At 37.6% G+C, this 22,313-nt stretch overlaps 1 protein-coding gene across 2 annotated transcripts in view; it reads right to left on the bottom strand.

Annotated features, from left to right (window-relative positions):
- The window catches only part of prkg1 (protein kinase cGMP-dependent 1), a 173,996-nt gene that overhangs the window by 138,862 nt on the left and 12,821 nt on the right, over positions 1-22,313 (bottom strand). For both annotated transcript variants that reach the window (XM_082151509.1, XM_082151508.1), the window contains exon 2: positions 15,172-15,338. In XM_082151509.1, the coding sequence (XP_082007635.1) occupies positions 15,172-15,338 (167 nt within the window). The remainder of the gene's footprint in view (positions 1-15,171; positions 15,339-22,313) is intronic.

Raw genomic sequence — 22,313 nt, 5'->3', positions numbered from 1 at the left:
CTCCTACTAAACTTTCACTCTTTGAATTCTTGGAACAATACAATTCAACACAATTATGACTAAATGTTTGCTAAGAGGTATTTCCTACTAAAGCAAGGCAATATTTTCCTCAGGTAAGCATATCCATAGCAGACTGGTGGGAGTGGCCTTGGACAGCAACATGCCCAATGCATTATGGATGTTGAAGTTCTTACCTATTTGCCAAAATGGAAGACAACAGCCATTTTTGGCTGAAGTACCCCTTTAACTTGTTGGTTTTAGGGTGCTTTTATGCGAGTAACAGACTGAAATTTAAGTCAGTTATTTACCATTCCATGGAGAAAGGAAAAGGAGTAGTAGTTTAGAACATGAGTGTGAATAATGACAGAATTTTCATTTTGGAGATGAACTACCACATCATGCAAAAAATTACATGAGAATGTATGTGCAAACCAATCAGAGAAAAAAAATGAATGAGCCTCTTTATGTGTTTTCACAGTAACCTGGAATTGGATCTGTCACTTAAACAGTGAGATTCCCAGACAGCTAACATGTTTTCTCACCATATTCACACATATTGTGCTCCACACAGTTATACCCCATGCTGGGTTTGTGGGGCACAGTATATTAATGCGGATGTAAATAAACTACCCCGGGTGAGCCTTCATGTGGTTGCTATGCAACCATCGGCATGCAGGGACAGTTTGTGGCAGTTTGGCCGAAGACTGGTGAAACTGTTACTTGCTGTTTTCTAGAGCAGAGATCCGCTGCATCTGCGTCTTTCTAAAAGTAAACGTGGCAAGTCATGCTCTCAGTCTTCACATCTCACATGGCTAAGTATAGCTCAGTTTCATCATCGCTTCTGTCAAGGGGGCTTTTCCTGTTTGGATCACACTTACTTGCGTGCTGGAAATGTAGTGGGTCTCTTGCCAACTCCTCACCCTACGTAAGCAGGAAATTTTGTCATTATTTTACGTCACGTATGGTCATCCTGAAACATGTTTTATAATCCAGCACTACTCATCATTGGTATGACTTGGCAGAACATCAGTGAATTCTAATAAAGCTTTAGTGTGACGCATGAAACCACAGATGACGGCCCTGAGAGAAGCCTGATAGCTAAACACTGGTCTTCTTCTAAAACAACATGGAGGTGATTTTATTGAAAGTTTACTTAAATTGTAACTGATTCGCCAACTGTTAAACACTTTGACTGTCTGGGAATAGCTGCAACAATCTGTTTTAATAAATTTTTCTGTTTGGATGCAAATCAAACTCCATATAAAAAGAAGCGCCAAGAAAAAGGCTAGACTTCCTGGTATTAAGATGCGTTTCGGTCGGTCGGATCACAAGTGGACGACACAAACTACCGTTCTAAATAGGGTCTAAAAAGTTGAGCTTTTTTACCACTTCCAGAGGTAGACGGTCGAAAACGCATTTCGACAAGATTGCTTTCGTAGTGTTCATGTGATCGAATGTGTTCGAATAGCCACAAAAGACCACCTACTCTTCTTCCTACTGGCCTAATGTGTAAAGACAATGGGAAGTGTGCTAGCCAGATGGGATTTTAACTTTATCAGCTGGAGACCCAAGTTGTAAACAGGGCCTGAATGCCAATAAACCCATAGTGTTTCTGCCAAACTTGGGGGTCATTATTAGCCTATTATTAGGGGTTCAAGCATGAAATGCTGAAACCCTATTGTAATTGTGCTGATTTTTATTATTAGGGGTTCAAGCACGAAGTGCTGAACACCTATTGTTATTGTAAGGATTTTTATTATTATTATTTTCCCCTAAAACGCATCGTGCAGCCCAAACCGTAAATGCTGGAGACTTGAAACTCAGCCAAATGGTAGTCCTCAATTTGGGGAGAACCTATCAAAGTATGACAACGATTGGCCAATAGGTGGCGCTACAGCAAGCAAAAGTATGAAATCAGCCATAACTCCTAGACCGTTTGTCATAGACTCAAGTATCTTATATCACTGTAATCCTTGGCTCAAGACGGACAAAATGTATATCTCCGATTTCATTTCCGCCTGGGAAAATTTTCCGCCATTTTGAATTTTGTCCAAAACCTACTTTTGCGAACTAGTCCCTGGTTTTTTGCCTGATCGGAACCAAAAAAGTGCATACATGTTCTCTGGAGTCTGGTTATCAATAATTATCGAAAAAAAGTTGAAATTTCGATCCACGGTTGCTAAGGGGCGTCAAAACGTTTGCAGGAGGCGGAGCTCATTTTACTAAAATGGCTATAACTCGTGAACGAAATGAGATATTTTCACCAAACTCGGTACACATGTGTAAGAGGTCAATCTGAGGTCACAGTAAAAAAATAGCGGCGATTGGCCACATGGTGGCGCTATAACATGAAAAAAACATAAAACAGGCTATAACCACCTGACCGTTAGTCCGATTGACTTGAAAATTGGTATGCAGTGTCTTGGTCCAAGGTGTCATGTATGTCTATGAGGACATTGGTGTATCTCAAAAAACATGGCCGCCATCGGCCAATGAAGTTTGAGCACCTATTAGACAAGGTTAACGGTGGCTGATTGAAACAAAACTCAGTGGGCATGTTCGACTCATGGCCCTAGAGGTCTGTAAGAATTTTGAAAGAAATCGACCACTAGTTGGCGCTAACAAGGTTTACGCCCTCTGTAATCACGTGGTGTTGCACACATCAACACAATATGCATATCATTTGATAGATCTGCTCATGCTGAACAACTTTGCCTCAAGAGCCACTGCTGTCAATCAAACCGTTCATTAAATATTCACAAACATGTTAAAAACCTACTTTTGCGAACTAGTCCCTGGTTTTTCGCCCGATCAGAACCAGACCAGTCTAGGGCAATTCTCTGGACTCTCTAGATCAATAATTATCGAAAAAAAGTTGAACTTTTGCATTTGAATGGCTGTAATAGGGTCATTTAGAAAATGGGCGTGGCAAAATACACTAAAAAGCTAATAAATCCTTAATAAAAACTCAGAACTTCACAAAAATTGATGAGCATATGTGACATAATATGCTAAAGAAGCATGGAAATTTTTATGGAGATTGGACCATAGGTGGCGCTATAACTGTTAAAAAGCTTTAAAACCATATATTTCCCATGGTAAACTACCTGTATTGGCTGTAAATGGTCTTTTCCGTCTATTATGTCATGCTTGCTAAATAAAACGTAATAACTTTTGATGCTTTTGTGCTTAAAGGCCTTGATTGCTTGAACCCCGCTAAATGCTGCTTGCAGCTTTAATTATTATTATTATTCTGCCGTAAAACGCATCGTGCAGCCCAAACCGTAAGTGCTAGAGACTTGAAACTTTGCCAGAAGGTAGTACAAAAATCGAGGAGAGGTTCAGAGAGTATGATCCCGATTGGCCCATAGGTGGCGCTATAGTGCAAAAAACAAAAAAAAATCACGTTTTTGCTTAAATCTCCTTAACCCTTTGTCACAGACTCAAGTGTCTTATATCACTGTAATCCTTGTCTCAAGACGGACAAAATGTATATCTTCAATTTCATTTCCGGTATGCAAATTTTTCCGCCATTTTGAATTTTGTCCAAAACCTACTTTTGCGAACTAGTAGAGGGTTTTTTTGGCCAATCGGAACCAAACCAGTGCAGAAATGTTCTCTGGAGTCTGATTATCAATAATTATCGAAAAAAAGTTGAAATTTCGATCCACGGTTGCTAAGGGGCGTCAAAACGTTCGCAGGAGGCGGAGCCAGTTTACTAAAATGGTTATAATTCATGAACGAAATTAGATATTTTCACCAAACTCGGAACACATGTGTATGAGTTCAATCTGGGGTCACAGTAAAAAAATCGCGACGATTGAACACTAGGTGGCGTTATAACATGAAAAATACATGAAAAGGGCTATAACCACCTGACCGTTAGTCCGATTGACTTGAAAATTGGTATGCAGTGTCTTGGTCCAGGGTGCCATGTATATCTATGAGGACATTGGCGTATCTAAAAAAACATGGCCGCCATCGGCCAATGAAGTTGAGCACCTATTAGACAAGGTTAACGGAGGCCGATCGGAACAAAACTCGATGGGCATGTTCAACTCATGGCCCTAGAGGTCTGTAAGAATTTTGAAAGAAATCGGCCACTAGTTGGCGCTAACGAGTTTTATGGCTCTGTAATCACGTGGTGTTAAACTTATTGTCACATTATGCCTATCATTTGATAGATCTGCTCATGCTGAACAACTTTGCCTCAAGAACCACTACTGTCAATCAAACAGTTCATTAAATATTCGCAAACATGTTAAAAACCTACTTTTGCGAACTAGTCCCTGGTTTTTCGCCCAATCAGAACCAGACCAGTCTAGGACAATTCCCTGGACTCTCTAGATAAATAATTATCGAAAAAAAGTTGAAATTTTGCATTTGGATGGCTGTAATGGGGTCATTTAGAAAATGGGCGTGGCAGAATACACTAAAAAGCCTATAAATCCTAAATGAAAACTCAGAACTTCACAAAAATTGATGAGCATATGTGATATAACAAGCTAAAGAAGCATGGAAATTTTTATGGAGATCGGACCATAGGTGGCGCTATAACTGTCAAAAAGATTTAAAACCATATATTTCCTATAACCTATATATATATCATATAATGTTTATAAAATAATGTTAAAAACCAGTGCAGTACAAATCTCTGGACTCTATAGATCAATAATTATCAGAAAAAGTATAAAAAATAACAGTTAAAAAAGAAATTGAATAACATTGGCATATTAAGCCAATAAGTGGTATTTTACTGCCCCCTGCTGCCATTTCATCATACTACTCCCCAATATTGTTATATCATTCATATTTAGACTTTATAAAATCATTATTTTAACATTTACAATCACATTTTGTCAAAACTCATCTATTGGAGTATTATTATTGACAATTGTGTCACACTGTCTGTCTGAGATATGGAAATTGAAAACGAAAGTAAAACGGCATTTAGGCCACGCCCCCCCAGTACAAATTCATTCATAACTCGAAAACGGAAAGTCGTTGCGCGCTCAAATTTTGATGGTAAGGTCCTCTCCGGGCTCTTGATCGAAACGTGTCATCGCGGGCCTCGGGAGCGCGCCCCCCACGAATCGCAAATTCGTGGGACCCCCGATTTTGAACGGCCGAAACTCCCGACCCAGACCACCCCGAACCTTGTGTGAGAGCTCGTTGGAAAGGGCCAGTTCTTGGCTAGCTTCGATTCAAATGTGGTGTAATTTGCCCTGGGCATTCCAGAGATAAAAGCCCGAATAGATATGCCTTTGAACGGTCATATTTCCGGGCTCCAATCGCCCAAAAACACCGCGATGGTCTCATTCAACAGGGCTCCTCAAGCACTATCTATGCTCTGAATTTCAGAATTTTTCGCCTTCTGGTTCCCGAGATATAAGTGAAAAACCCAATTTCCATTCATTCATTCAAACACTTCAACTGTAAGATGGAGGCTGTAATTCCACTGTTGTCAACTAGAGGGAGCAGCAGTATTAGACATAGTATTAATCTTTTTATCAGCTTTCAGCTTTGGCCAACAAACAAATGGTTAAAGCTATTTTTTTTTATTATTATTATTGGACTGATAATATAGATCACAATGAAATATATGAAATGGTTAGACCATTAAAATATTTTTTCACAATAACACATCCTAAAGACATTGAAAACATATTTGTATGTGTGTGTGTGTGTGTGTGTGTGTGTGTGTGTGTGTGTGTGTGTGTGTGTGTGTGTGTAAGCATGCATTGTTGAGTTAACATGGAAAATACTTATATTACAATAACTATTATAACACAATCATATTTTGTCAGTGTTTATCACTTCATTTGCACTGACACTTCACATAATTGCTAGTAATGTGGTAAATCACGCTAGAAACATGGTAAATCATAGTAAATAATTGATGGTCTCATTCAACAGGGCTCCTCAAGCACTATCTATGCTCTGAGTTTCAGAATTTTTCGCCTTCTGGTTCCCGAGATATAAGTGAAAAACCAAATTCCCATTCATTAATTCATTCAATCACTTCAACTGTAAGATGGAAGCTGTAATACCACTGTCCACTAGAGGGAGCAGCAGTATTGCATATGATCTTTTCATTAGTTTTCAGTATTGGGAAACAAACAAATGCTTTAAAAAGCAATCTTTTTTTCTTTTTTTTTTCTTTTCTTTTTTATATTATTAGATCACAAAGGAATTCTAATAGACCAATACATATATTTTCTCAATAACATATTCCAAAACATTAAAAACATATTTGTATTTGTGTATGTTTATTTCTCTGTGTGTGTGTGTGTGTGTGTGTGTGTGTGTGTGTGTGTGTGTGTAAGCATGCATTATTGAGTTAACATGGAAAAACTGGTTTGCTTTAGTCCAGAAAACAGGTGAAAATCATGAAGTTTAAAGTGAAAGTGAGCCAATAAGTGGTCTTCTACTGCCCTCTGCTGGCCATTCTACTTATTAATGAAGTCTTTTCAAATGTGCTCACATTCATATTTAGACTCTAAAAATCACTTATATAACAATAACTATTATAACACAATCAGATTTTGTCAGTGTTTATCACTTCATTTGCACTGACACTTCACATAATTGCTAGAACCATGGTAAATCATAGTAAATAATACTATAATGTGGTGTATCAAGGTAAACCATGGTAAACTATGGTAAATCATGTTAGAATGTGGTATATCATGGTAAATCATGCTAGAACAGGGTAAATCATGGTAAACTATGATAAATCATGATAAACTATGGTAAACCATGCTAGAATCACAGTAAACAATGGTAAATCATACTAGAATGTAGTATATCATGGTAAATCATGCTAGAATATGGTAAATCAAGGTAAACTAAGATAAAATCATGGTAAACTATGTAAATCATGCTAGAATCATAGTAAATAATACTAGAATGTGGTAAATTATTGTGGGAGGAGCCTATTTTACTAAAATGGCTATAACTCAAGAAGTAAATTATATATCTTCACCAAACTCAGTACACATGTGTATGGGTTCAATTTGAGGTCACAGTAAACAATTGTATGGAGATCGGTCCATAGATGGCACTATAACTGCTATAAAAAGCTTTAAAACCATATATTTCCTATGGTACATTGCCTGTATTTGCTGTAAATGGTCTTTTCCATCTATTATGTCAGTGGTTACATGCTTGCTAAATAAAACTTAATAACTTTTGATGCTTTTGTGCTTAAAGGCCTTAAATGCTTGAACCCCGCTAAATGCTGCTTGCAGCTTTAATTATTATTATTATTCAATTATTTAACAAACATATTTTAAATATATTTTCCTGTCTGGATGCATTTCAAACACCATATTAATATGGGTTTTTCAAGAAGCACCAGGAAAAAGGCAAGACCTTAGGGAAAAGCTTTGATAAATCTATGTCAACAAAACCCATAGTGTCAAACTTGGAGGTTCATGGTTATTAATATGATCTGCTTGCAAAAAGGTTACATGTTTAACCCCAGTAGAAGTGACCCACAGGCTGGAGATTTATTAAGATCATAACCTTTCCTACCACCTCTGAGCACAAATCACTTAACCCCCAGCAATCTGCTTGATTGGTTCTTCCGTTTCCATGTGTATTGTCAAAAAGGGTCTGCTTAAATGATTAACTTTTAAAGCTAAAGCTACCATGCTTAAACGTGGACCACGATACATGCATATCACCAATACACACATTGCACACAAAGAAAATAAATATCAGGAAGATATGATGTTTGATGTAATGATGCAAATTTCCTCACTGACAGGAAGTACAACAGAAAGTACACTGTCTACCAGTGCTGGACTAACAGAAGGCAGTTTGCTGTCTCCACTTCTCTTCTCTAAACAAATTACCGCACCTCGAAGGAATCCTCTGTTAAGATCCTCAAATTTGCAGATAACACGACGCTGATTGGCCTAATATGCGACAACACCGGATCTGTTTAAAGGAAGGAAGTGAAGCACCAGGTGTCCTGCAGTCAGAATTTATAGCTGAATGATCTGAAGACAGTAGAATTTTGGCTCATCACAACACCAAAGATCCAGTCAAAACACCTTATATATAAAATACAAATTAAATTAAAATAGAAAATGAACCATTTTCTGATTATTAAGGTTCTCCAAAGCAGAAGTCATAGTTGGGAAAAGTTATATATGGTGAACGGAAACTACAACAAATGTATTTTTTTGCATGCCCATTTGCTCCAATAGCAAAAGAAAAAAAAATCCACAATAGCATTTCTATGAGTTTACAACATAAATATTGTTAATATTCATTTGGTTAGAAGAGAGAAAGAATAATTCAAAGTAGCATGCGCACACCCATAATCACTCAGACAGGTGCTTGATCAAAAAGAAACGAACAAAACAGAAGCTATTCATGCAACCAGAGACAGATTAACTTGCAATACTTCACCAACAAGGTCTTGTATGCCTGACAAAGACCTTGGGGTTGAAACGTTGCAAGTTAGCAGTGTGCCGTTTTTTTTTTTTTTTTTTTTTTGCTAAATTTGCTGTAACTCTCTCAGCCGCTGTGTTAACCAGTTTTGTGTGTAATATAACACAAAGTAGTGATTTATAACAATTACTAGATTTATTATGTAAACAACTGTGGAAATGTGTCATCACAGTCTTGTAGTAAAATTATAATAGTCAGGCAACCCACCAATTAGTCAATATGAACATCCCTATTAAAGAGGAAGTAAGTCCTGAGAAAGTTCAAGAACTTCAACCTGCCACTAGAAGTGATGGCCCAGTTTCTACAGTGGCATCACTGAAACTATCCTCAAATCATCCATATCCATCTGATATGGATCTGTCATGGTGCTGGATCCAAGCAGGCTGAAATCTATCAGCTGCAATCTGCCCTCCCTCCTGGACCTTTATGAGTCAAAGTCTAGGAAGGGGGCAGTCGGAGAGCCCTCAAGCCCTGCTCACCACATCTTTCAGCTGATGCCGTGCAGGAAGCACCAGATAACTTTAAAAACAAATGTCCAGGCACAAAAACAGCTTGTATTGCTTCACCACAGAAACTAGACACTACAACACAAAGAGATAACAGACTTCAAGCACATACTATACTACTACACTTCCTGGAATATATCAAAGATTAGCTGAATATCTCAATACCAATTTAAACCCCAAATGAATGAGTAAAGAACAGATTAGATAAAAAGGCTTTAAAATCAGTTTATATGTATTTTATTTCAACATAATAATTTAAATCAATCATTTCAATCTGTCAGAGGATACTTGGACAATATAGCTAAATTTCTGATTGTGCTTAGATGTATCTGATATGTGAAGCTGAGCACAAGGAATCTCTAACGGTTTTTCATTATCAGCTGTCAGATTAATATGTTCCTAACCTTGAATTCTTTCATTTGCTTCCCAGAAAACCCGGTGACCTGTTGCTTCAAACACGTAATTGCTTAAAATTCTGTGAACCAAAGGCGTCTGTTTGAAATTAATTCAGCATATTAATAAAAAATGAAGAGATGGTAGAGATTAAGGCGTGTGTAAATTGAATATCCATTATATTTTCTAGTCATTTAGTAGTTTTGTTGAGCTATTTAAGATTATTGTATTGGCCAGTTAAGGTGAACTGTGTTTCTCTCTGCCATTCTGATTGTTTTGGAGTCCCGCCCAAACTCACGTCATTGGTTAAGCCACTGTTGCCGGGCTGGTCAGTATGTGAAAAACAAACTACGCCCCTGCAAGTTATACCTATATTACTACAAGTAGTAGTACAAAGAAACAATCGTGGATTGTATTGACTGAAACAATCTTTTCAAGTACATTGTCCGAAATATTTGTTTGCTTTCTAATCTTATGAAGTATGAAATAACAGCTGCTGGTAAAACAAAATAAATTATACAAATCAAATATAAACCAATCTGCTAATTATAAAGTTGTCGACAATATGTCATCAAAAATCAAGTCCAGTGTGTGGGAGAAATTTGGAGTTATCTGAAGAAAACAATATTGTGAAAGGCTTTGCTGCATGCATTTTCGAGTTGGATAGCCGCAAATGTGGAACTTCATCGCCGAGGAAGCACGCAGATAACTGTGGTAACAAACAAGCAGTTCTATCGAACAGTATTTTTCAAATGTAACACTGTTCCCGCAAATTTAGATTTGCTCTGCAAGTAGTCTGGCAAAGAGCTCATTCAAGCCCATTTCTAATCCGTCGAAATCGCGGCACCAATCAGAAACGTTGAGGCGGGCTTTACACGATGACGATCGCTCTGATTGGTTTTAGATCTATCCAATTGTGCCCAGAGGCATTTGAGCGACGTCCGTTGGTGAAGCGCAGCAACTTTTAAATGCATTATTATATTAAAATTGCAAACACATGAGGACAGTCTACATGAAAGACCCACTGGCAGATGAACGTGCTGCTACATTTCTCTCCGAAATGGTAGGAAATGAAATTAGATTTAATAGAGGATTGTAACTGTGACAAGATGATTGACAGGGCAGTTTAAGTGACAGGATGCACGCGAAAGATCCGTCCGATAAAGATGACGAAGTAGTATGTCCCAAAGCTTGCTTACTTTTTTGCTACACATTCAAAAGTAAATACCTTTTCTTCACAAAAAGAGTACATACTTTTATGGCGAAGTGTAAGTTAGGCGAATTGGGACGCAGCATATGGCTTTACACGATGACGATCGCGATCGCTCTGATTGGTTTAGGTCTATCCAATTGTGCCCAGAGGCATTTGAGCGACATCCGTTGGTGACGCCCCTTTGGAAATGAGTTATTAATGGAGCTTTGCCAGACCATAACTCAGTTACTACTGAGAATGGTCTGGTTTTAACCAGGCTAGTGCAGGGCGTGTTTGAACCCAAAATTGTCAGATGTAGGCTAGACGAAATTGCGTGGCAGATATAGTGTTGTAGCTGCGTCTGAAATTGCGTGGCAGATATAGTGTTGTAGCTGCGTCTGAAATTGCATGGCAGATATAGTGTTGTAGCTGCGTCTGAAATTGCGTGGCAGATACGTAGTGTTGTAGCTGCGTCTGAAATTGCGTGGCAGATATAGTGTTGTAGCTGCGTCTGAAATTGCGTGGCAGATATACGTAGTGTTGTAGCTGCGTCTGAAATTGCGTGGCAGATATACGTAGTGTTGTAGCTGCGTCTGAAATTGCGTGGCAGATATAGTGTTGTAGCTGCGTCTGAAATTGCGTGGCAGATATAGTGTTGTAGCTGCGTCTGAAATTGCATGGCAGATATAGTGTTGTAGCTGCGTCTGAAATTGCGTGGCAGATACGTAGTGTTGTAGCTGCATCTGAAATTGCGTGGAAGATATAGTGTTGTAGCTGCGTCTGAAATTGCGTGGCAGATATACGTAGTGTTGTAGCTGCGTCTGAAATTGCATGGCAGATATAGTGTTGTAGCTGCGTCTGTTACTCAGTTTTGTGGTAACGTTAGCCATGTTCTTCATGTACTGGCCTTTTGACAGATTCGGCTGAAGTTGTCCTTGTGTTAATTGTTGTTATAACTTCTGTATCACCTGGCAATAAACATTTTTGTAATTGTGTCTATTATGTGATTGGCTAAACTGATTTTATTTTGGGTGCGGGTCGGGTGTCGGTTCTATTTTAAGCGGGTCGGGTCGGGTGCGGATTTTAATTAGTGCTGTTGACGGATAACGGGTCGGATGTGGTTTGAAGCACTGCGGGTACGGGCGGGTGCGGGTTTACAAAATCGGACCCGTGCTGGACTCTGCTCCAGCGGCAGTCATCTTTGTTGTAAACGAATTCAACCCAAGCGATCTTTGGTGACGTGGATGATTACGTTACTGTTGATCATCTGTCCATCATAGTATAAAGCCCGCCCTGACAATTTGATTGGTCCGAACAGCTCTGGTTCGAGCATAGTTGCTCCACAACAGATCAAGTCCAGACCGAACTTCCCGACCTCAAATATTGTGGGCGGGGTTAATATATAGTAGGCTATGTACTTACTATAGTAATAACTGTAAATTATGCATAATTACAAGTAACCAACCCTAAACCAAACCCTAAAGGCCCGTACACACCGGGACGAATATCGGCGCGCGTTATTCACCAGCGTTTTTCAACGCGTTTTTTGTGTTCACACCCAAGCGATTTTCGCTGACGATGAGCCGAGTGAACATGCAAATTCATTCCCTGACATTAGATGGCGCTTAATGTAAAACAGAAATACATTACCACTCCATAACAGTCTATACTCTGCAATACCACTCCATAACAGTTCTCTTTTAACAAGATTTTTGTAGTCGCTGTCGCGTTTGTCATATAGTTCTTTATTCCGACACCAACAGCTCTACATTCATCTTGCCTTGCATCTTCCTCATCATTTCTTCCCGGCAGTGTCTGTCTATGGGCAGTGTAGACGCTACTTGGCGTATATCTTCTTCGCTGTTACGTATGTGTGCTCGGCAAGACCGTTTTGTGTTTGAGCGCCCCCAAGTTGTGTTTTACTGTAACTTCAGAAGCTCCAGACACGTGAGCAAAAGCGCCAATCTCATTGGTCGGATAGTTTTTGACGCGGCGCGTCAAACCAAAAAAACGAACCCGAGGCGTTAAAAAAAAAATTACGCTTTTACGCGTGCCGTTTTTCGCGTCGGTGTGCACACTCACATTGGCGCCCTTTGTTTAGTCACGAGGCGTTAAACGTCGGCGAATATCGCGCGCGAAATTCGTCCCGGTGTGTACGGGCCTTAACCCTAACTATATACAGTAGTAAGTACATGTAGTTAATTATTATTACTTGAGTACAATGTAACTACGTCACCTTCAAATAAAGTGTTTTATAGAAGTGTAATATTTCTATAAAATATATATGGTCACTTGATTCATGCCAAAAACGCTTACTAAATACATTAGTGAGGGGGACCACAACCAGTCTTAGGGGGTTAGGAATCAAATGACTGGGCCAACACAAGGGCAAGGCAATACATTTGAGGAAATTAGCATCTCTGTCACCAGAGGCGACTAGCAAGACATATTCTACAGGGACAACAATACACCAGGATGAGGTGAGCCGCCTGCAGAGTGTACATTACTGGGAGCAGAATGAAAGGTTTAGAGGTAAAGAGCATGCCTCCTTAGGCGACTGGCAGGGGTTAGTTTGGAGAGGAAAAAGTGGATCATGGGTGCAGCGCTGTAAAAAAAATCACCACAGTAAGTGGCTCTACTTAACAGAATGGTACATCTGCCTCACTTGAATACCTATTCATAGCCCTTCACAGGATATTTCCACTCTATTTTTGTAAATGCCAAAATTCTACAGCGCTTGATGATGAATTTGAAATGTGACTGAAACATTTTGGAAGCAATCTTTTTCTTGCAACACATCCAATGACCCTTGAAACTGTTAAAGCAAACTCAGTTTAATTTGTTTTATGTCCATGCTATCTGTGGCCAAACAGACACTATGAAATCAGCTCAAGAGACATCTTCAAGGCTAGAAACCACCTTAATAGTGGTTAATATTTTCAAAGTGCAACTTGGAGACCAATTTGGCACCATACAGTCTTTTTTTTACAAGGTGTACTTCACAATCAACGTCAGACTATTTTCCACAAAGGCCATAAGTGAACTTTTAAATGCTTTGAGAGACCGCTGCAGCACAGAGGGTGGCCATGCATTCAGAAAACCCCTGTGGCGTCTGAATCCAACCATGTGAACAACTGAACCCATCTGAAAGGACTTTTGTTTGTGGTCAAAAAAACAAAGGAGTTTTTTTTCACAAACGGCATAAGAACCTGCGACAGACCACTCAGAAATATAATATAACAGAGCAAAGAAATCTACGTGATGTCTGTGAAAAGCTAAATTGGAAGTGCATTAAATCAGGCGACGGTTATTACTCCACAGGTTCAGTTCTAAACCAACGTGTTCAAACAGCATCAGCCCTATTTCAGAGAGCTAAACATGGTTCTCTTCACATATTGTTTGGCTGTAAACTACAGAAACAACCAAAATAACTGAACCGACTCTTACATTTTCAGGTCTCGTCTGGTGTGTGAACCCGTTTCCTCTACTGTGGCTACAAAATAATAATAATTTGTGAGCTACTACATGGAGTATTTCCTTTTATAACAGTCATTAATAAAAACATATAAATAAAAATGGAGTGGGCTTTTGAGAGCTATTACAAACTGTATCCTCATAAAATCTAATTTACAAGTGGTAATTAATCCACACAGAGCAAAAACCAAACACTAAACTGTAGCTATAAACTGCTTAATCATCTAGAAATGTTAGGATTAAAACGTCTTTTCCTCCAGAACTCCATGTGCTAACACGTGAAATATTCCTCACATTATTCAACCAAAAAAGAAAGATATGAGGAACAAATTCAGTCTCTTGAATTTTTAATGACATGTTTCATCAACAGAGACTGACAGTAACACTTTATAATAAGGTCTCATTTGTTAACATTTTCTACATTAGTTAACATGAACTAACAATGAAAAATACTTCTACAGCATTTATTAACCTTAGTATATGTTAATTTCAACATTTGCGGCCGTGGTCAAAAGTATTGGCAGTGACATATATAAATTAAAAAATAATCTACAAATACTGGAGCAGCAAACTTTGCGAAACAAAATTTATTTCACTGCCAATACTTTTGGCCATGGCAGTACTAATACATATCAAGTTAACACTGAATTTGCATGAACACATTTTTAACTGTACCTAATATTAACTACAAAATTAACAAAGATTAATAAATGCTGTAAAATCATATTGCTCATTGTTAGTTCATGTTAGCTAATTAATTAACTAATATCAACAAAACTTGTTTTAAAGTGTTCCCGGCTGTCTCATCTCATGGGGTGAAATGAGGTAAACTGGGCCACTTTTTGACAGTCATCGCAATGTCAAAAAGTGGTTCCATTTTACATTCCATTTTAAATTATGCTAAACGTGTATTTTGTTTAATATATATATATATATATATTGTTTTTTTAAAAGCATGTCTTTTTCAAATTATTTATGGGCAGTAAATGTTCAGGATTCAAAATAAAGCAATGCAACACTGTGTATTACATGGTGAAAAAGCAGAGTAATACTCAGCCCGGTCTGTAAATCATCTGGTACAGTAGTAAAACACAGTAAAGTAAACATATAAGGATAAAGCAAAGATACTTGGACATGACCTACCTTCCATGACATAGACCAGGGAGCCCACATCGCCTTCTTTGATGATACAACTTTCTTTATCATACTCCACAGGGTACATGCAGTCCACAATCTCCTGAATCTGAGACAGCTCCAGGTTCTTCATGAAGTCATTTTCAAGAATGGCCTCTTTGATTAGTTCTTTAGACCTGTGGATAACAAGGATGAAATAGCTTACTTTATAAAATCAAAAACAGATCAAGTAAAACAATTATTTACATTTTTTTAACTGGAAACAGTCACAAATCTCACACTATCGCACCAGCGTTTAAGCTCACTGATTCTTGAGATATGAGACAATCAAGTCCCACAATCTTACTGCAATGATTAATAGAATAATAACTTGTTATTTCTTTCTCTTTTTTTTAATTATCACTAACTCAGCTAAATATCCAAAGATAATCAAGTTTACTCAATCAAATTGTAGGTTGATTCCACCAAAAAATACACCTCTTTTATAAAGTTTCCTAGATGTATCCTTACTTTTTGTTGATACTCAGCTAACAACAAGTAAGAATGTTTGCTACCATTCCCATTAAGTTATGAAAATGTTATTTCTGAATGTTCTCTGAAAGTTGGTTACGGGAACATTCCATTTTATAATTTTGCAAACATTATGGGGAATGCTACTTTTGAATTTTCTCTGGACATTCTGAAATAAGTAGTAACACTAAAATAACAATTAGATGAACATCCAACTGAAACTTTTCTGAAAAAATTCCATGAACAACGTATAAATATGGTTTATGTGCTAACATTATTAAAGACTAGGCGCCCTATCTTAACGATCTGAAACACAAGTATCAAACGCGAAACACAAGTAACTTTGTGGGCGGATCTCGGGCGCTGGTGCTATTATACCGGGGGGATAAATGACTCTTGCGCCCCACGCAAATCTAAAATGGGTTGGTCTGAAGTAGCTACATTACTCATAGGTGTGGTTTGGGCGTAACATGAAATAAACCAATCAGAGCATCATCTCACATTCCCTTTAAGAGCAGGCGCGCTTGTTCCATGGCGGAACATTCCCTCCCTCGGGGGAATCCCTGCTGCCATTTTGAAGTGTGTTCCACTTCGTGAAGTGGACGAAGGAAGTTTATATGGACAGACCCTCGTTCCCTCGAGTTTGACCGAGGGAGTGAGTCTACTTCAGGCACCTATATGTCCCACAATGCAGTACGATTGTGACGTCACCACAGATCTCGTCTAATCACCACAACAACAAACAACTCTATGATATATTAATTATAATTTTTTTCATTTAAAACAACCCAAACACACCTATAAACATTTGGATTCTACATTAAACAAATTCTTAAAGGGAAAAATAAATAAATAAATCAACTCCATAGCTGATTTCAAGTGATCAAGGGCTTAGGACGTTCCAATTCAGCCCATTGCAGTTTCCGCCAGTAGTGAGCACTCGTCCAACATAAGCAATGACGTACATCCGAGTGAACAAGACGGAGGGAAGTTAGCGAGTGAAGGGCATGACAATTTTGGACTGGAACGCAGCCCTGGATGCAAAGACAACAACCGACAAACAAAAAACGAAACAGTGGTATATACACACAGTCTAACAAGGGTTAAAAAGGCACAGGTGTGGTTAATCAGTTGTCATGATAATCAATAAGGGTAACTATGGTAACAATGGTAAACAGGAACAAACCACAGGAAGAGAACACAAAGGAGACAATGGAAACAAACAACACTTCAAAATAAGAGTCCATTTAACAAAGCCAAGAAACACAAAACCAAGTAACATGTAACAAGAATGTTCCCTGTTAGCTGGGTACTTATTAAAGCATTTAAAAAGCATTAAAACTAGGCAATTTCTAAGTCAATGTTCTTCCTGAATATCTTCTCTCTGTATTTATAAAATCAAAAAGAGATAGTCATTTTTGAAATTGCATGAGCAAAATCAATCTGAAATATTGGGTTCCTCTAAGAGAACTGAGTCACATGCAAATCTATAATTTTTTCTTGAGATCCCAGACACCTCCATTCAACACCACAGCATGTGAGATTATTCACAGAAAAGTGTAAACTTCTGAAATAATCAGAGAGAATCCCCTATAGCTGGGTTTTTGAATGCAATCAATACCTCATCATGTCAATGGATGAATTCCTTCGTATGGAGTGCATCTTGGCTTTGCATGATGAGTCATTTTCATTGACAACACATTTCATTTGACAGTGCTTGTCAGATGGCCTTGCTTGTGCTACTGCATTCCGAGTTCTCGTTCACAAACCTATTTTTTTAATAATGGAATGGGTAAATGTGATTATTTAACTATTGCACAAGAAGGTCTGCTTGTGGAAATGTTGCCTTGCTTTTCTCCTTTGATCAGAAATGGCAGCGTGGCAGAGATGATGTCAAGAAATGGACCATATGTGCAAGAGTGCACAAGTACTGGAGTCTGAGGAGGACATAGAGCGGACAGATGACTGCTCAGATACACTGCGTTACTACCACTCACGTACTCCTGCTGGGTACTAATGTCCCATGGGCGGATGATAAGACCTCAATATCTGTGGATCTGCCTGGACTAATGACATTAACAATCAGCGCAGTTTCTGATTTGTCATCCATGTGGGCACCAGCGCTACAAACAATGGCGTTTTGTATATGAAACTGGCCTCCCACCAAACATAAATCACTGATTCTTGAGATATGAGACTAAACATGTCCAGTGATTTTACCCACCATTAGTTTGGGAAACAACCACATTTCTCCAATGAAATTAATCAAAGATGATCACTAGAATATTAAATTATTTTACTCTGTAAGCAATTTGTAGGGTTGATTCCACTGTCATAGGTTGATAGCAAACAGTCATCACTCAATGGCTGGATGTCTAAGTGGAGTCTGGACAATAATATAGATAATATAGATGTCATAGACAATTGGACATGTTTTTGGTCCAGACCTGGCCTGTTGAAAGGTTAGGAAGCAGACAGACAGGCTAATCCGACTGTCTTCTAGCCGCCTCACGTCACAGACGTCCGATAAATTTCAGCACACAGAGATTCTTTAACCTATACCTTAATATTGAGACTGTGTCTGTTCCCCAAACAAGTAAAAACCAAAAAATTCCCAAACCCATTTAAGGGTAACAATTTACTTGATGTTCAAAATATAAAAAACAGATATAATAAACAAATGATTAAGCTTGGCTTGCTGAATATTAGATCCCTTTCTATAAAAGCACTTAGATCATAACCTAAATGTGCTGTGTTTGACAGAAACCAGGCTAAAACCAGACAAGTATTTTAAGTTAAATGAGTCTATACCCCCCAAGATTACTGTAATAAACATAAGCCTCGTCTGAAGGGCAAAGGGGGAGGTGTTGCTGAAATTTATACAGTAGTAATATTTTCAGAATTACTCAGAATTATTTTGAAGTGATGGTGCTTTAATTAACATTAATTAGTATAAACAATAAATCCCACTTGAGTTTTTTACTAGCTACTGTACACAGGCCACCAGGGCACCATACAGACACTATCAAAGAATTTGCTGATTTTGTATTAGTACATAGAGTTAGTACTGGCTGCAGATAAAGTCTTAATTGTTGGTGATTTTAATATCCATGTAGAAAATGAAAAAGATGCTTTGGGATTGGCATTTACATACAGTACATTTAATTGGATATATACAACATGTGTCAGGACCCACTCATTGTCATAATCATACTTTAGATTTAACATTAACAAATGGAATCGAGAAGCTTCCGGAAGTTATAGATCCTCTTCTTTTAATAATGATTAATAATATTATTAATCATTGTCATTAGGATATGTCCCAAAAACGTTCAAGCTGGCTGTTATTAAACCTCTCATTAAAAAACAACTTGATCCTAGAGAATTACTTTACGGATCGATCTTGAATCTCCCTTATCAGTCAAAAAAGAAATGGTATCTGCAAGGATTTCCAGTCAGGATTTAGACCGTATCATAATACTGAGACTGCTCTCATTAGAGATACAAAATGATTTGCTCTTTTCATCCAGTCGTGGTTGTCTTTCTATATTAGTGTTACTGGACCTAAGAGCTGCATTTAATACTATTGACCACAACAGCTCTATATTCCTCCGCGGCCTGATGATATATACCAATTCACAAAACTAACAGAATACATAGTTGAAATAATGACTAGTAATTTTCTACTACATGATTCTGAAAAAGGATCAAAAACCCATGCACGTAATAACCTACAATACTTTATAACACTTAATTGCTTCTCTGCTCTGTCTTCAATGTCAGTTAGGAACCGGTGTGTTATTTGATAGCAGTCTTTCATTTGACCATATTAGCCTGGTTCATACATTTTAAAATCTTGCAAATTACTTACTCTCTAAATGGTTTAGCTCCTCAGTACTTGAGCGAGCTCTTAACGCATTATAGTCCTTCACGTCTATATAAAATATATATATATGTCAAAATAATTCTTGCCAGTTTTTAATACCTAGAATATAAAAATTTACAGTGGGCGGTAGGTCCTTTTCCTATTTAGCTCCCAAACTCTGGAAAAATCTTCCTAGCATTGTTCTGGAGGCAGACACACTCATTTTAAATCTAGCTAACAAAAAGACTAAAGTGAAGTCAGTTCAGAGTTGATTCAGTTATGTTGTAAAGATCATCAATTATTAAATTAGTTCAATTCCGATATAAAGCAGCTCTGCAGAAAATGTCATCGTCCAGCTCAGTTCAGTTCTCACCAAATAGTGTCAGTGCAGTCAGATCAATAATATTGTTGAATATTAAGTGTCCCCAACTAAGCAAGCCAGAGGCGACAGTGGCAAGGAGCCCAAACTCTATCAGGTGACAGAATGGACAAAAAAAACCTTAGGTGAAACCAGGCTCAGTCGGGGGACCAGTCCTGCACTGGCCAAACGAAGCAACATGGCATGGTTTAATTCCAGGCTCCATCACAAGTCAGAAGTCACATTTTGGATTGGTGTCAGTCAAAATATTTTAGCCAGTTCCTTCTGCAGTTAGCTAGCATCACCAGAAAAACTAAATATTTGAAATATTTGAAAATATGTTTTTCCTCAACACCTATAATTTAAATAATACATTAAAGTGAATGGAAAATATAAAAAAATATTAAAAAAATTGCAGATTGTTTTGTTTTTGATGGTGTTGGCATTGAGTTGGAACATTAAATTCATGATTCCAAATAATGCTTTTGATACATTTTGGTTACACTTTATTTCGATAGAACACTTTAGACATCCTACCAACTATTGAGTGACTTTGCAACTACATGTGAACTCTCTCAGAGTATTACTGTTAGGTTAGGGTTAGGGTTAGTAGAATAAGTTGACGCACTTGCAAAGTTACTTATAGTCAGTAGAATGTAATTTCATTGGAGGGACCATCAAAATAAAGTGTTAGCATATATTAAGCAGACAGTCTAATACTCAAATCACTGCTATAGCTGACATGTAGTTGCAAGGTTACTTAGTTAGTAATGCCTAAAGTGGACTATCGAAATAAAGTGTTACCGAATTTTTTTTCTAATTTTTCCACTTTTTTGTCCCAGTACTCAGGAATCAGTGAACTACTGATCTGAAAAACTACCAAATACTCCTCATGTGAATCGTGTCTGTTAGCCAAACAGTTCAAACCAGCAGATAATACGTTTGAGTGATCACTGCTAATAACTGTTCAAATCAAACTCATAACGACAGCAGCGGATATGCACGATCATTTGTATGCATATGAATTCCAAAGGGAACATGAGACTGAAAATAATGGAACACTTACAGGATTATAAACTAATTTCATGTGTTGTTTTCTTATCCCCCTGATCGTGCAATTGTCTAGAGAAATATGGCCTCAATTGTTCCTTCTGTCTGATGCTGAATAGGGGATTAACGACAAATCATTCCACGTTTCATACTTGATGAGGACATAACAGTGAGACAATCTATTATTCACACACAGACATGGGCAGCCATTGACCAACAATAATGAGAGGTGTAATAAAAAGACGAGGGGACGGAAACAGAAGCCAGATGAGGACTGATCACTTAAAATGGTACAGGTGCACTCTAAGAAAAGTATGTAAATATAAGGAACAATGTACTGTGTGAATATGTATAGTATTGTATAGTATTGTAAGGCGTTTTACCTGTATTTTGAATTACGCATTGCATTGTGTCTGTAAAATTAACTGATAATGTCCTGGCAGAAAATGATCAGTACTTCTTCTGTTTGGATGTTTTTTCTTACAGTGTGATGCTGTACCATTAGCTCACATTCCCAAATCAAACATGATATTAAATGACATTAACAAAAGTATTTCAATGATTGCTAAAGCGTATCACGGTTTCCACTAAAATATTAAGCAGCAAAAACTGTTTTTAACATTGGTAATAATAAGAAATGTTAAACCAAATTACAATTTTATGATTTCTTAAGGATCATGTGACATTGAAGTAACGATGCTGAAAATTCAGCTTTGCCATTATAGTTACTTTATAGTACTTTATAGCAAAATATTTTATATTTATTATATTTAATATATTAAAAAAGTCACAGGGATTTGGTGATAATTCATTTTTCAGAGATGATGCAATACAATTTTGAGTTTTGAATCAGTTCCCTAAAATTGACAGTTAATTACAAATTATTTACAAAATTAATGTAAATCATTAATGCAAACTTCATCAAATATGAGACAATTTCAAATTCATTATTCAGCTCAATTCAGTTCAGCTCAATAAATGTATAACGTTCACTGCTGTTCACTGCTTTGGTGAAACAAGTTCAGTTCAACTATTTAAGCAGCTTTACTGAAGGCAATATTGTCGTAAATCAGCTGAAGTTAGTTCAGTGCTGATTTAATAACATTGACGATGTTGTCAAATTTATAAGCCCTATTCGCACTGGATTGGTATTACCTGGTCATATCGTTATACCTACACCATACAACTATACAATTTGCAGAAAGAGAAAGCTGAAAACCATCAGAAGAGTGAAAACAAAATGAATGATTAGATGGAGATGGATGACATGTATCGCAGCATGCGGTGAGGAACATTCTTCTGTTTATGATATATCTTACAGCTAGACTAGACCTATAACAACAAGACATTTCCAAGCAATAGCCTATT

The sequence above is a fragment of the Leuciscus leuciscus genome (genome assembly GCF_965113295.1).
Source record: "Leuciscus leuciscus genome assembly, chromosome: 21".
Classification (NCBI taxonomy): Eukaryota; Metazoa; Chordata; class Actinopteri; order Cypriniformes; family Leuciscidae; genus Leuciscus; species Leuciscus leuciscus.
Note: the sequence above shows the minus strand (reverse complement) of the source record. Positions and strands in the feature narration are given on the sequence as shown.